General features: G+C 48.9%; 6 protein-coding genes across 6 annotated transcripts; 2 read left to right on the top strand and 4 right to left on the bottom strand.

The window, feature by feature from the left end:
• Nucleotides 1-307: 307 nt before the first annotated feature.
• On the bottom strand, nt 308-3,714 carry BJ212DRAFT_1317980 (uncharacterized protein). The gene is made up of 4 exons (XM_041334280.1): nt 1,478-3,714; nt 952-1,424; nt 510-891; nt 308-446 (listed from the first exon to the last, which is right to left on the bottom strand). The coding sequence occupies exons 1-3, from the start codon at nt 3,552-3,554 to the stop codon at nt 529-531; spliced, it is 2,913 nt and encodes a 970-aa protein (XP_041199337.1). The 5' UTR covers nt 3,555-3,714; the 3' UTR covers nt 308-446; nt 510-528.
• A 166-nt stretch (nt 3,715-3,880) lies between these two features.
• Nucleotides 3,881-6,431, bottom strand: BJ212DRAFT_1566065 (FMN-dependent dehydrogenase-domain-containing protein). The gene is made up of 12 exons (XM_041341965.1): nt 6,121-6,431; nt 6,019-6,073; nt 5,710-5,970; nt 5,587-5,656; nt 4,974-5,530; nt 4,874-4,922; nt 4,807-4,823; nt 4,694-4,751; nt 4,553-4,639; nt 4,391-4,494; nt 4,230-4,340; nt 3,881-4,174 (listed from the first exon to the last, which is right to left on the bottom strand). Exons 1-12 carry the CDS (start codon nt 6,165-6,167, stop codon nt 4,130-4,132), a joined length of 1,461 nt encoding a protein of 486 aa, XP_041199336.1. The 5' UTR covers nt 6,168-6,431; the 3' UTR covers nt 3,881-4,129.
• A 61-nt stretch (nt 6,432-6,492) lies between these two features.
• Nucleotides 6,493-8,876, top strand: BJ212DRAFT_322990 (uncharacterized protein). Its single transcript, XM_041342923.1, has 6 exons — nt 6,493-6,645; nt 6,695-6,759; nt 6,811-7,202; nt 7,254-7,477; nt 7,533-7,780; nt 7,830-8,876. The coding sequence occupies exons 1-6, from the start codon at nt 6,577-6,579 to the stop codon at nt 8,788-8,790; spliced, it is 1,959 nt and encodes a 652-aa protein (XP_041199335.1). The 5' UTR covers nt 6,493-6,576; the 3' UTR covers nt 8,791-8,876.
• Nucleotides 8,877-8,961: 85 nt separating this feature from the next.
• On the bottom strand, nt 8,962-11,102 carry BJ212DRAFT_322898 (CMGC MAPK protein kinase). The gene is made up of 11 exons (XM_041342922.1): nt 10,708-11,102; nt 10,461-10,654; nt 10,345-10,405; nt 10,221-10,294; nt 9,918-10,166; nt 9,750-9,861; nt 9,548-9,696; nt 9,429-9,494; nt 9,317-9,377; nt 9,226-9,261; nt 8,962-9,176 (listed from the first exon to the last, which is right to left on the bottom strand). Exons 1-11 carry the CDS (start codon nt 10,772-10,774, stop codon nt 9,133-9,135), a joined length of 1,113 nt encoding a protein of 370 aa, XP_041199334.1. The 5' UTR covers nt 10,775-11,102; the 3' UTR covers nt 8,962-9,132.
• Nucleotides 11,103-12,523: 1,421 nt separating this feature from the next.
• Nucleotides 12,524-14,322, bottom strand: BJ212DRAFT_1444072 (pseudouridine synthase; the record flags this gene model as incomplete). The annotated part of the gene is made up of 7 exons (XM_041337914.1): nt 12,524-12,856; nt 12,911-12,976; nt 13,000-13,157; nt 13,210-13,392; nt 13,441-13,827; nt 13,879-14,063; nt 14,111-14,322. 7 exons carry the CDS (start codon nt 14,320-14,322, stop codon nt 12,524-12,526), a joined length of 1,524 nt encoding a protein of 507 aa, XP_041199333.1.
• Nucleotides 14,323-14,546: 224 nt separating this feature from the next.
• On the top strand, nt 14,547-15,096 carry BJ212DRAFT_1444071 (60S ribosomal protein L22; the record flags this gene model as incomplete). Its single annotated transcript, XM_041337913.1, has 4 exons — nt 14,547-14,586; nt 14,637-14,807; nt 14,861-15,017; nt 15,066-15,096. 4 exons carry the CDS (start codon nt 14,547-14,549, stop codon nt 15,094-15,096), a joined length of 399 nt encoding a protein of 132 aa, XP_041199332.1.
• Nucleotides 15,097-15,221: the final 125 nt, after the last annotated feature.

The following is a 15,221-nucleotide window of genomic DNA, read 5'->3' as shown; positions in this document are numbered from 1 at the left end:
CCATTAAACTGGACAGTCGACCCAGACAAGCCCCAGAAGTCTACCATAGACAGGCCGTGAAATTGTCGTTTCCCGGACATTCTTGCGAATTTGAGGATCGTGACCGCCATCCCTTGAGAGCGGTTTTAACGTGGCTGCCGCACCAAGACCTCCTTGTGGTACTACAGGTATAAATACAAACCATGCTAATTCATGGGTTAGCTCAGCTGGAGGTATGCCGGTTTCTATCATGCAGTGCCCAGCTGGCGATTGCAACTTATGGCTTGGAATTTTCTAGCCACATGATATCACGCGGCACAGTAACTTCAAAATCAAGTGAAGTGACGTCGTGGTACTTGAGCTTCATCTCTTCTCATCAGATACATATGCGTTTGACCGTCATTGCATCAGGTTCGATGTTTTGTCGAGCCCTCCCTGTCCCATATTCACCACATCACCCTCTTCATGTGAGCCCATGTTATCATAATTACCTATGATACATTCCAAGAATCATTGTCCTTTGAGTTCAGACTCCAGAGTCCAAACAGTTTATATACCAAACGAACTTCCTCCACTAGTCATCTGCCGAACTAAGAACATCCCCCGCCCCTCATCTACGCTCTTTCCACTTCTCATCCCAATCACGCTCTTGGGTCTGGGGCGAGGCGTAGCAGTGCCCAATTGTTTCGTCGGACTTAAGCCACCACCGGTCAATTGTCTCGCAAGCGCTGCGTCACCGCCACGCAACCCAGTAAACTGACGTGCGATTGTGGTGGTACCTGTGAACTGAGGCTGAACAGCTCTAGATGCGGAGGAGCCACCACCTATGCTGCGGCCCGTCAGTGATGGCACAAGTGGTTTGATGGGCGAATCTGCTTGAGGGTTTCTCAGATCCGGAGGAAGCAAAAGCTGGTTGTCGATGACGTTATGAATATATTAGATTTGAAGATAAACATCGCGTGGACTTACGAGGCATTCCCTACACCAGACACCCCCATCAATATCTCGTTTGGCAGCAGAATCCAGCTTCTTGCCGCAACCCGGTTGCAATTTGTCACGTCGCCCTTTGCTCGCGCCCTTACCGCCACAAACAAGACAGGACGCATGCCATCTAGAACCTTGAGGACCAGGCACTACACCCATCTCCATCGGAGAGACGGATTTGGAACATGCCGGGCATGTCGTTGAGCTGCCAAACCGAGGTGACGTTGTGGATATTGCAGGTGCAGGTGATGGCCTTTCAAGACGAGATGATGAGTAGGGAGTGGTAGTGGCTGCCATCGAGGCTCGAGTGACGGTCTTTGCGGCGCTCGATGCCGTCGGCCGTTCGATGCCCCTACGTGATTCTGACGGCGAAGGGGGCTCGGGCAACAAAGGGAACATAGAGGTGATTGAACCTGAAACAGCAGTGGATCTGACCTGAGTCCTTTCAGGAGGGGTGCACTGCAATTGGTAAGTCAATATCTCAGGTAAACGAGTGAATCCGTGAGACTGACCTCTACATGACAGGCCCCTCCTTCCCCTCTAGTGAAGACTGCTTGGCCGATTCCAGACACCTTGAAGGGTCCATCGCACATCACGCATCTGAAACACTCAGGGTGATAAGCCTTCGGTGGCCCTGTAGTATTAACGTCAGGGACGGTTACAAACCGGCCTGCTGTTCTGCTTGTAGAAAGGGACCCCCCACACTTCGCGCACAGTGAATCAGGTGTCAGGGTAGTAGCAGAGATAGAAAGTCGGTTGGATGTGTGTTTGGCTGCTTTTGGAGTCGGCGTTGGGTTGGCCTCTCGGGTGTCGTGTTCTGACTCAACGGAGTCGCTGGGTTTGTCTGGCGAGTAAAGCGTGTTACCATTGCCGAAGATGTCGACATGGCGCACTGGTGGACTAAAGGGCAGAGGAGAAGATGGAGATGGAGATGAAGCCTCTGTCGTAATGTCTGACATATCAGACATCAATTCCGGTGTAGATGGAGCCCAGGAAAGGCGCGGAGACGACAGGCTTGAAGTGCTGGCTACACTACGAAGCGCTGGTGAACCGCGAGACCGTCTCGAAAGCGGAATTCGCGATCCCTCCAGGGATTTGCCGACAGGAGAATTGTTGTAGAAGGAAGGTGAAGACGAGGAACACGCAATGTTCACATTTGTTCGTGAGCCAGGTGACGAAGGTGATTGTGGCAAAAATCGGCTCTTCATCTCTTCAATTGCTTCAGCAGAGGGTCGCCCTGACGAGGGACTGGATGCGCTCATCTCTGGAGTCTCAACCCGTTCGCGAATGATTGTGCTAGGTGTCATCCTGCGTTCACCAGCATCGGGACTTCTGGTTTGCCAAAACTCAGTTCGCGGAGAGCTGTTGCTTGAATCGACACTATCGAAAGCAGAGGAAAGTGACCCCATCGGAGAGAATGTTTGGGGCAGCTTCCTCTCCGAAATGCGACCAGGAATAGGACTTTCTCCCCAACAATTCGCATTGGTATAACGCGACGTTGAGGCACCAAGGGCACTTGGTGTCGGAGACCCATCTTTGGAAGGTGTGCGATTGAGCACTGCATTTAAACGTGCCGTGAGCTCTTCCATCACGGGGCTACCTTCTCTGTTCTTCATGATTCCAAGTCGCTGTTCTAGTTCATCAATTGCAGGGCTTCCTTGCCTACTCGTCGAGTCTCTGCGGAGGCGGCCTACGTGACTTCGCTCTATTTTCTCTATTCCTGGAGATTTGTGAGGCTTGGAGGGCGTGACGTCCCTCTTCAGGCAACTTTCGAAGCAGTCTGCGCAGGATGGTCGACCTAGAAGATCAACCATAGGAGTGTCGCCAATGTTTTTGTGACAACCGTCACAGCGAAAGCACCTTTTGTGCCAAACACGGCCTGACGTTTCCACGAAACCGCCCTCGCTCTTCACGATGAGCACTGGGCGATCACACGAAGGGCAGTCGCCTTTGGACCCACCGTGCTTAACGAAGCATGGTCGACACAGGAATCGTTCTGTATCTATTGCAGGAGCAGAGGGGTCTGGGTATATAGTCGCATCTGGTGGGAATTCAGCGGAGCAGATAGCGCAGCAGTAGGATGCAAGGGATTCTTTGGGCTGAAGGACTGACCCATAAGCCTTGGAAAGTTCGGGTGCGTATGGGGAAGGAAGGATTCCTGCAGCAGCAGAGATAGTTGTTGGTGATGGAGGGGCTTCGTGATGGATGTTGCCTAACGACACTGAGTGCTTCAGCGGTGAGGCAGGTCGCGATGTACTTGATCCAATATGCATAGAGGTGCGGTTTCCGAAAGGAGAAGATATATCAATTCCTGAGTACTTTCGAGGTGGACGTTTCGAGGGTGAAGACGAGGCATTCAGGGTAACAGTGCTTCCGCTGGCGGTCGGGAAGGTGGAGTCGGAATTGAATGGTTGTGCGCGGCTGGGAGGTCGAGTCGGAGACCTCTCACGAGAGACGTACGTCTGAGACCATCTGTCTGCAGCGGGCTCTTTGGAAGTTGCCCATTGTACTACAGGGGCTGACACCTCGTTTGATATGAACAGTTTACTGGTGCATGAAAATGGGACAAACCAACTGCTGTGCCACCACATTTGCACCGTTCTCCTATGACAATATTCCCGCACCTCCGACAAAAGCCCATCCTTTATCTGTCGACCTGCGGGGATTGTTTCAGTAATGTTAATTCTGGTAAGATCGCGACCAACGCCAGTGGGAAACAAAGTATTCGTGTAAAGAGAGCTGAAAACGCGCACGAGGCACAAGCAAGTCGAACATTAATGTCGCGGTCACATGACTAGTCACCTTCCTGTTTGGTCGAGATTTGAAAACAATGTCAAGGCGAGCCGCGGAGGAGCCGAACTATATGATTGTAGGCACATTGTCGTTTTATGCACCTGAACATTGTAAGCCAGCTTATATTGTCAGCCACGGGATCAGACTGTCAGGACAACTGTGCTGATCCGCCGGCTCTGGATGATTCGAATTCAGAGCATCCTCCCCAATTGTAAGGTAGCAGCTTTTGTTGCTAGTATTACTTAGGGCATCGACAATTGTGTCCGATAGGTGAATTTCCAGAACACAAATACTCCATATATATCCAAGGTATAAGTACTAACATGGTAGGCATATAACACAGCAGGATGTTGTAGCCCAGGACTGCAATCACCTACAGCTTCGCATGGGTGACTGGCTGCCAGTCGACACGCTCAACCTGCAAGGAAATTTGCTTAGCAAACATGAGCAGTTGCACAACCGGTAGTACCTACCATCTGCGGTACGAGTTCGCTGATGCTTCGGACGCCGAGCGATTGCATCCCAAAGCGGATTTCGCGTTCAAGGATACGCACCACGTGGACCACACCAGCCTCGCCGTATGCCTTTATACCAATTAGACATTATTCACATGCGACTGAATAGAACAACTTACACTCTGGGCATACAGGAACGCACGTCCCAAGCCGACAGCCCTTGCACCCAGACACAGTGCTTTAACGACATCGGTTCCACGGCGGATTCCCCCGTCGATATACACTGTCAAAGATGTGTATTAGTTCAAGCGAAATTTTGCTCAAATGATCGGGGAACCAGCCTTCAGTCTTCTCAAACACGTCAGGGCGTTGTTGTCGTATCCTGTACAACAACTCGATTGGTGGTAGAGAGTACTCTAATTGGCGACCTTGTTCATAACGTTAGCTTCAGTGATTCCGAGAGGCGAATAGATGAGGCACACCTCCATGATTCGATAGCACAATACCTTCACAACCAGCTTCACAAGCCAGAACAGCATCCTGATAGCCCCTATCACCATCTGGAATCTTTATACAAGGAGCCACATTTACTAACCTGAACACATTGAATGCCTGAAACAGTGGTGAAACAGAGTGACAAACGACGGTGCGAATGCACAAACCTTTGATGACGATGGGTAACTTTGTGATACTTCGAATCCATGGTATCGTCTACAGAGAGAACTTACTCCCTGGCTTCTCGTGAACTAAGCTACAACCCACCTTTTCCCAAGTCATGTCAGCATCGTTCTTTATGACAAGTCCACCAGCGGTTCCAAGCCGGTCAATCTCGCCTTGATCCCCATCCGACTTTCTCTGAGTGGGGAGACCTTGGTTCTCAAAGTCCTCGAGATAATGCGGTACCCTGATGTCCAACTCACGGTTACCAGGAACCAGAGCATCGACTGTCAAGAAAACCGCCTTGTAGCCTAATCCTTCGATTTCTCTTATGCGTCTCTCGGCAATGCCATCGTCAACGTGTTTATACAATTGGAAGAAGAGGGGCTGATCTGGGGAAACACGTGCAGCGGATATCTCTGCGTAAGAGAGAGAAGAGTTGGCGGACACCATTTGTATGATGCCAGTGTTATAGGCACCGCGCGTAAGATTGGCCTCGCCTAATGGGTGGCCTAGTCGGGCTAGCGCTGCACCGCTGATGTACACGGGTATCATGCTCTTATAACCAAGTATAGTCGTTGAGGTATCACACTGTGACACAGGTTTCATAACCCGAGGGTGAAAAAAGAAGCGGCCATAAGCACGACCATTCTCTACGTGTGCTGTATGGTTGACAACCGTGAAAGTGCAATTCAACTAGAGAAAGGCGCATGCTTACTGATAGAGTCGTCCCCGGCTGAAGAATAGTAAGCCAAGGCCCTATACGTCAGGATCTTCTTCGCAACTTCCTGCAGATTGCAGTGATGAGAGCACGGTACGGTAGTATACCTGAGTAACTTACTTCCATGTCCTCGACATTGACTATTCTCTGAAGTGGTGGCTTGTTCTTGAGCGCCTCTTCAACACGTAACTCATCTTTGGTTTGAACCTTGTTCTTCCCTGATTCCTTTAGGCGGTTTATTGACTCGCTGTCTAAAGTACCAAGGTGCTTTTCCGGAGCAAGGTTCTTGTCCAAAGCGTCTGATGGATGGATAGGTACGTATGCAGCAGTAGCATCCTTTCCTCCATATCTGAGGATGACATTCGCCCCTCCAGGGTGATCCTGGTGCATCTTGGTTTAACGCACGTACGACAAAATGACAATACCCACGAAGAGGAAGTCAGTCACATCGTAAACTTTGTTTTGGATGATGACCCAGCAGGAGCTAAAAATGTGATGATTGTTGTTTATGAAACGTGGTATGTAACGAACCTGGTTGTGGTATGCTGGGCGACTTGTTCAAGAGTGAACGTCTGCATGGTCGACTAGACTGTCCTGACGGAAATGCGGACAAACCGTAACCCCAAATTAGCTTAGAGCATGACGGTATTTAAAAGCATGCATCGATGCCGGGCCGGCTGTCCGCGAGTGAGATTGGACGACTGTACGTGACCCAGTTGGCAAGCAATGTCAGGTGTGCCTTGTGGAAGTCAATGCCATCACATTAGTAGACCAGAGAAAGAAAAAATAGATAACATCCTATAAGCATTGCGAGGTCGAGGTGAACCTAATTATGAGAATATCACGTGACTGTGGTTGGGCTCGCGTTGTGGCCACTGGCATCTGTTATTGTGTAGTTTCCATACTTAAACCACGCGCGCACCAGCAACCACAAGCAACAACTTGTCTCTTCGTTTCACTTCACTTTCATCTCAACGCCATCTCTCAATGATTTCTGTGCCAGGCCGTGAGGTCTTGCAGGCAATGAAACGAGTCGATATCCAGAAGTTGTGCAAAGTCAGATAAATCGCTCATGCTATACTTGTTACTAAATCCCCTTCACTAGGAATACGGCGTAAAGGCGAACCTCAAAACAGAAGCATTAATAGACCTTTTGCTTGATGCATCCCAGTGAGCCAGCCCCGATATTAACACCGATCCAGCAATTAATCACAACCATAGACCCCACCCCTCCCGAAGCATTCTTCCGCAGCCGCCCCAGCGATCTACATCTGTCAAAATAATAATTCAACCCGGCGATAGACCTCGCGGGCGCTCTAGTGGATCTGTCATCATCCATGATACCGACGAAGAAGAAGAAGGAGAAGAAGCTATCGGAGAAATAGAAGTGGAACAGCAACCGAAAGAACACAAACCTCCACCGGCCCCTGTTGACCCCACTCCAAGAACGCGCAAAGCTAAAGATACCCAATACCGTCTTGGTGTTGGTCGACCTGTCATTGCCGGAGGTAGCGGCGCTCGTGCTGTAACTAAATCTGCTAGTGTCTCAAGAGGGAGTAAGAGGGCGAAAAGCATAAAAAATGTCAAGCCATCAGAAGACCCCATTGCTGAAGGTGAGCGTTAACCTCCATCGATGCATCCGTCAGTGATCTCAGTATTTGCAGAGCCAGAACCAGAGCCAGAGCCGATTCCCGCCGTAACACGTCAGTCCCTTAAACAAACGAATTCAAGTTGTCGAGTTACTCACTCTCCCATAGCATCAGAACAAGCAGGATTGATCGACTCTTTGCCACTGCCCCAGCCACACTCCATACCAATACAGACCCATACCACAGGGATCATAGAGCCTTCGTCCTCCCAAATAGTTGAGAACGCAGTGGCTGCGGCTGTGAGTCCAATACATGTACGGTGTCTAATATTTATCTTACTCTCGGACATCACAGCTTGCTCCAGTACAAAAGGAACTGGAGGATCAGAAAGCTCAGTTGTCTGAGTTAAGAGACAAAGTCTCTGGCATAATCGAGACATTCGAAACACGAATTTGGGGCCTCGCGACAGAGATTGAACGCCTACGTGCACAAACACCTGGACATTGTACTGCTGAAATTCAGAGACCCAATGAGACTCCCCAACGAATACCAAATCCTCCTTCAACCCCCAAACGCGTACGCAGTCCGGTTGATCCTCTTGGGTGAGAATTTTTGTCATTTGACATGCTGCATCAACTTATGGGATTCCAGCGATGCTCTGCCAGAGTCGTCAGCAACTTCTAGCGATTCCCCGAATCCCAATGGCTTACTCGGTCATCAAGAGCGAGAGACAGATAACTCGAACCAGGGGGGGTCGCTTCTTCCTGGCTTTCGTACCATTCTTGGGAAGCGCCCTCGAGATTCTACTACCAGTACCACTACTACGTTTTTTGAGCTTGGACAAGAGGAAGAGCTTTCTGAAACTGAGATTGCGAAGAGAATTCCTCGGCCCGCTCAGAAGCGTGCTAAATTAAGTTCCTCTGCCATTACGGAGGACGCAGATGACTGTTCGGGCCCGTCGTCAGGCGCACAGGGAAGTCAAGACACCAATCCTGCCCCCTCACAACCCTCCCCAAGACCTGGTTTCCCCATATTCGGTGATCCTGGTTACGTAGAGATGCCTCCGCCCACAGACAGCCTCCTTGATTTCTTCGCACCACCTTCACCTCCGTTGATGAGCGTGTCCACCACTGTGGGAGCGCCTACAGATACTTTCCGTTTTGGTTATCTGCCTGCATCCACTCCAGCTCGTTTCACTTTCCCCACTGCAATGGGAACCTTCCCACATCCAGAACCCCCGACATCTCCATCACCAGCAAATAGTGTGGATCGGCCACGCAGTCGTCAGTCAGAGCACCTCGGGATTTTCGGACATCGCCGCGGTAGCTCTGGAACGACTGGCAGGAGTGGGTCAGGCGGACCGGCAGGCGGACAAGAAAGTGGTCTAAATCCCTCGATGTGGGCTGGCAGTATACAGAGACAGCCATCCAGCAATGAGGTGGCTTCGGGTTTGGGACTGACTGTACTGCGCACTGCGGCGACGGAAGAGGGCACTCCAGTACCTCCCGCACGCCGTACTATGTACGGGACTGAGTTAGAAGGGGACACTCGGTTTGGTGATTTTGGCGTTGAGGGTGTGGCGACTGGCTTTTGGGCTGGAGGAAGGCGCTGATAATTTTATCATTTCGGACAAATTTCGGACCTTTATTTTGCTTTTACTGTGTGTTACGACTATCTACCTTTCATCCTAATATACTCCATTATCATTCATACACGCACTGCTCTGTCAGTAGATCTGATGTATTTTTGCATCTTCCTGTATTGTTACTTTGCTCTACTATCCATTATATGGTGCGAATGAGACTATAAGTACATAGTGATAATATCGAAACCAGTGCGACAGTAAATAGATAAACCAGTGCGATGAATCTCACGATGTGGTGCTGAGTCCAGGGTAATAATATACGGCGGACATCTGTACAATTGCCAACAGTCGAAAGATGCATATCATGGTCTAGATCGCCGGGATGAAGGACATGATTTCGTCGTATAGAAGTTCTGCAGATAGTTGACGACACCAGCTATTGGGAAGACTAGAGTCACGTACCTTTCAGTTCGGCTTTGGTGAGGTCGTCTTTGAATTCTAAGAACAGGAACTGAGTGAGTGAGCACACTAGAGGGATTCGAACGAAACCCACGGTCAAAATCGAAGTAGTCGGGATCAAAGGATGCTACAACTGGTTCGTCCTCTGGGTCATGCTGTTTGCCCGAGTTAAGTGTGACAGAGGAAATAAATATATTCGAACTTACATATGCAGCAAGATATGGATGGTTGAGAGCTTCATCAACCGTCAAGCGTTTTTTGGGATCGAAAGTCTATGAAGAGGTATACCATCGCTCAACAATTTCAAAGGAAGAAATCGACATACCAAAGTTCTCTGCAGGAAATCGATGGCTTCGGGCGTTGCTTTCGGGAAAAGCGATTGAAACACCCGTCTTTTGCGGATTGGAAGAGCGCGGATATAATCCCTTGATCTCCTTGAAGTGATCGAGTAGAACTCGTCCAAGGTTGGCGTGCCTTGGTACAGACATTTATAATGCTATACGCTCCAGGACCAAGAAAGGACATACCAATTATATCCAGGATGAGATTCAGCTGATGCGAGTAGTCACGTCCGGGAAACAAGGGTTTACTCGTCAGCATTTCTGCAAGAATGCACCCAACCGCCCACAGATCAATAGCCTTCACAACCATGTGCGATAAGGGATGCGACCATCAGGAAATCGGGGGAGACTAACCTTTGTGTACATCTTGAAAGAAAGCATGATCTCTGGTGCACGATACCATCGCGTCGCTACATATTCAGTCATCAACCCAGCCTCCTTGGCGCCCGGGGTTGTTGCTTTGACGCTCCTCGCCAGGCCAAAGTCGCAGACTTTGAGGTCGCAGTTAGCATTGAGCAATAGGTTAGCCGGTTTTAGATCTCGGTGAACAATATCGGCGCTATGTATAGATTTGAGACCGCGGAGAATCTGGTAAATAAAGTACTGGACAGCAACAATCAGATCACGTCGGATTTCAGATAAGTTGCCAAAATTCACCTGGCAATGATCGTCAGTAAGCTGTTGAGTCCGTATCACACGGTGAAGATCGGTCTGCATGAATTCCTGTATGACTTTCTTGGATTCAGCACGCGACCAAAGTAGATAGATTGGATGAACTCACAGTACACTTCCTTGAATTCTTCGAGTGATGGTGGCCTCGTTATATCTAATATAGAGATGATCTGCAATTATGACTCTATGACAGGTCCTCCTTTGATGAACGAAGAACTAACGAACGTTCTCATTGACACAGGTCTCCGAAAAGAATTTCAGGAGCTTCAGCTCTCGCAATGTTCGAAGGCAGAATAGTGTGTGGTCAAAAGGCAGGATCTTTTTGATGGCTACCTGCCGGCCAGTGGGTTTATGTGATGCAGCCACAACTGTTCCATATGCTCCTTCACCCAGACAGTGTAAAATCTCGTAGTCGGGACCTTGAAAGCTGACTTAGCGCAAGGCATCTACAAGACGATAGCCTGCCACTCACCGACTTCAAACCGAGCAAGAGGCTTTGCTACCTTCACTTTATGTACACTGGCAGGTGCTGCGACCATTCTGATGAGAAACCGGATATATCTACTATTAGAAGTAGGGCGTCAGAACTTTTGTAAAAGTCGGCTAGACAGAAAATCGTCACTTTATAGATGTGGTTGGGGACTCTTATGAAATCGACTTGACACCGACCCTATGTATGCAATCAGCATCTGCGGTACCGGTGTGATGAGGAATGATGGCCTAGGAGGTGCAGTGCTGGTAACGGGCAGTGTATCTGTCTCTCGAGCACCCGCCATCCGGGAAAAGCTGAAATAGACCGCGTATCGGTAATAGCAGGTAGCATATCAATCACCACACGGCTGCCAATTACAGGGGGTATCAGCTTAGACACAGCCTTGCAGGTACTTCTCGGGGATTCATTCGCAGAAAGACTTGAAGCCTGCGGTAACGTTCTGATTGGTTCCATAATTGTCGTATGCTATCGCAATTACGGCTTCCAAGCACAAGTCCACAGCCCAGTTATCACAGGACCCCGTACTAAACGAAGCAGTCTACGAATTCGTCCCACGTCGCTCTGCTTGAACTACCTTACCATACAGGACTTTGCCAGACAAGTGGTTAAAATCACTCGCTGCATACATCACATGCATATTGAAGTCAGGTATGCTATAAAGCGCCTGATTCAAGCGGCGAAGTCCTTTTTCGATCGAGGTACATGAAAATGGGTAGCTGTGGCCTGTCAATAAAGTACTGGAAATCTTTCGACGACATGTCGCACCCCTGGCAGATGCACTCGGCAGTCGGCTTTGTCGTGACCTGTGGCCAGTGCAAACGAGATTTTGCACCGTTCGTATTTCAACGGGTGCGATGCTCTTCCTTCCCTGGACCTCGTGGATTTGGCGGTAATTCTCATACAGATGTCAGCAAACGTGTCGACGCATTCTGCATAGATGTGCAGATTGTACATTTGTAGCCGTGTTCAATACTTTCAACTCTCACCGGTGCACCATTATTGATCTGGGAGATAAACGAAAGGCATGTTGCATCACGCATATCTTTAGCACATCAAGGGCATCGAGGGCTGTGCAACCCCTCTGTTGTGTCACTGGTAGATCGCCTCAGGATATCCCATGAACAATTCCTTCCATATAATTTGTGAGTATGTTGCCATTTAGTATCTGGTCATTTTTCCAATCTTTATCTTACACAGATCATTGATTTACTAGTTGCCTTGGCACCTCGCACCCTTTCGCGCCATTGATCCTCGTTGATCTCGTTTCAACGACTTGCAGGCTGTTGCGGTGTTGTTCGTTTTCCCATGGGCCACAGGTGATAGTAATCCCAACATATTAGATTACCACGACAAACTAAAACTGCACAGCAGCATTCTACTAGGCAAGAGTACTAAGTACTGAAGCTCGAAACATAGGCTCAATAACCAGCGTTTCATTTCTGGCGTCAGAGAACAGCGTTTCGAGTTGGACATAGTTACATACTGTCGCTAATCACCTAAGTCACATAAGTCTGTTAACGCCAAAGTAAAGTGCTCAATCTGCTTACTGCAACTTGTACGAGTCATAACACTAGCACTAGTACTACTTACCAGTACCAGTGTTTGGTGAACGTACCCAACGTAAAGACAGTACTAGCGAAACTGACAAGCGTGCCGGTGGGCTCCCTGTGACTTCGTTTGGTGTTCCATCTAGAACTTGAGACTGGGGCTAAATTAACAGTTCAGCCAGATATCATGTCGAGCGACCAGAGAATACAGGAAATAACATATGAAAGCACAGATCTCATCCAAAGAGCTACTCGTCTGCAGCTGCCATCGACTCCCTAGCTTTTTTCTCTTTTTTAAGCCGTTTCCTCTCCCGTCGAGCCTCATCATCCTCTTCTTTTCCTTCCTCCTTCTTTCCCTTCTTTTCCTTCCTCCGCTTCTTCCGCTCTGCTTTATCCACATCGTCTTCCGCTGCAGGTGCTTCTGCCATGGACACATCGGCAACAGATTCGGCTGCCTCCGACTTCCGTTTCCGTTTTTTCTCCTTCTCATCTTTCTTCGGGGAAATAGCCTCGGCAACAAGTTCTGCGACTACCTCCACTTTTTGGGCAGGTGCAGGGGTAATCGTGGAAGGGCCGGATTGCTAAAGAAGGAAGCGATTAGGACCCTCAAGCTGTTTTGGAAGGATCTTGCATACCTCTCGATTGTAGTCCACGTAGTCCTTGCTCCATTCCGCAGGTGTTGCTTCATTCTTCTCACCATACTTGCCCAGCTTCCCTTCCTGACCATTTTCTTTTTCTGAAGAGCCATGGGTCCAAGACCCCAACGGCGTGGGTAGGTGTCACGTTCCATGATACATCGTTTCACTTTTGCAACAACTCCATGATCACAAGTGGCAAGTTCAACCGTCGACATTTGTGCAATAGCCAGAGCTATAGCTTCACCTGGCCGAGGATATTAGAGGGATACCTGAATAAGTGACTAAATTTAGCAAACCTTTTGTTGTCATCAAGACCACTTCTTCGTTAACTGCAATGTCCGCTTCGTAGCGCAAGAGCCCAGGAATCATGAGCTTCGCGCCGTAGCAGACTGCATTGACCGCACTGTCTTTCACAACAATGCGCTTATATCCCACGAGCAAGCTCTCCAGAGGCCGGATAACGCGGCGCAAGTACGATTCTGCACATGATATTAGAATATATCCTGATAACGCGTGCAGGAACTTGCCATCTCTTGTGTTATCATACATCCACTGAGCATCCAAAACATCATGCATGGTCACAATGTCATCATTTTCCGACATCGCACCACTCCTTACCCTCCTAAGTTCTTGCATGTGTCCACCCACGCCCAGCAAAAGACCAAGGTGAACGCAAAGCGTTCGGATATAAGTACCAGCCTCACATGACACCCAAAATACGGCAAGATTACGTTTTTCATCGAACTCCAACAACTTCGACTCGTATATCGTTCGAATACGCAACTGTCGTTTTACAGCAGAGATCAGTGGTGGCCTCTGGAAGAGCGCACCGCTGAGTGTCTGCAATGCCCGAGGGAGGGCAGTGGGATCCGGTAGATTTGAGTGCAAGCGCAGCACGCATACATATTCCTTGCCTAAACAACTTTGGTAAAGAGGGTTTCAGCTGAGTATCGATGTGTACTAACCTGCGCCTTGCTGGGACTTGACCAATCGCGTAGCGCGGTCAATACAAACAATCAAGCACCCTGTGACCTTAGGGTCAAGCGTACCGCTATGTCCAGTTTTCTCAACACGTAGAATGCGCCTCAACCAGGCCACGACTTCATGCGATGAAGGATTAGAAGGTTTGTCAAGATTAATCACACCTGATCTTCAAAGACCTCAGTATTGAGCGAAAAATGCACGTGGGGTACTCACTTGATGTATGAGACAAGGTCTCGTTTCAATGGACTGCTTCCAGACGGTATGGGTGTAAAATGACTGGAGCGAACGAGTAGCTTGTCATAATTTTTGAGCAGGAGGGGCCATTCCGATGTGTCGAGTTTGGGCTGCAAACTTTCAGATTTTATAGCGAAGTCACCCTGCAGTTGGGCAGAGGCGACTTGCTCGCGAGTAAGCGTTGAAGTCATCACTCAAAAGTTTGGTAGCGACCCAGGATCGCAAGTATTAATTTCTTCGTTCAATCAGAGAAGAAATGTCATGTGAGAAGATATTTCCAAACTTGAAATATCGGCATCTTCCAGAAACGTGATTTGGAACTGTACAGTTACATATATCACAGCAAACCTAATCTCTCAGTCACCGTTGCAGAAACGAACCTCAAGACCTCAAGCCTCTATCCCTCGTTTTCAAGATGGTCAGTCCTGGCACCGCTTTGCTGAGTTACCTTCTCAGTAGGCTCATGTCCTGCGGACTTCCGCTTTGTTCTTTTGTTAGCCCAAAGCTGCTGGTGGAAAAGCCCCTGCTGTCAAGCACAGATTTGTGATCGATTACTCCCGCCCTGCAACCGACGGCGTCTTCGATGGCGCTGACTTCGAAAAGTTCTTGCACGATCGTATCAAGGTCGAGGGCAAGTCTGGTCAGCTCGGTGAAAACGTCAAAATTGTTCGAGATGGTGGGATATACTATGCCAACATACACTTATTATATTCTTACCTATTTTGATAGGCAACAGCAAAATAACTGTTACCTCCAACATCCCTTTCTCAAAACGCTATCTCAAGTACTTGACGAAGAAGTTCTTGAAGAAAAACACCCTGCGTGACTGGATCCGGGTGGTCGCATCATCGAAGGATGTGTACGAGCTGCGTTTCTACAACATTGCGTAAGTGATTTCCACTTTTCAAAACATTTTATCTCACAAAAGATGCAGCCGTGATGGCGAGGAGGAGGACGAAGAGTAATCTCACCACTCCACATGTTTCTTGCCAATCGTATCTTATGGCTATGTCATGACATCTCAAATTACTGCTATGTCCCATCATCGTCTTTTTTGGCTTCGTGTGCATGAGTGTGAGTGAGGACAAGT

Source organism: Suillus subaureus, assembly GCF_016647635.1.
Source record: "Suillus subaureus strain MN1 chromosome Unknown BJ212scaffold_2, whole genome shotgun sequence".
Taxonomy (NCBI): domain Eukaryota; kingdom Fungi; phylum Basidiomycota; class Agaricomycetes; order Boletales; family Suillaceae; genus Suillus; species Suillus subaureus.
Note: the sequence above shows the minus strand (reverse complement) of the source record. Positions and strands in the feature narration are given on the sequence as shown.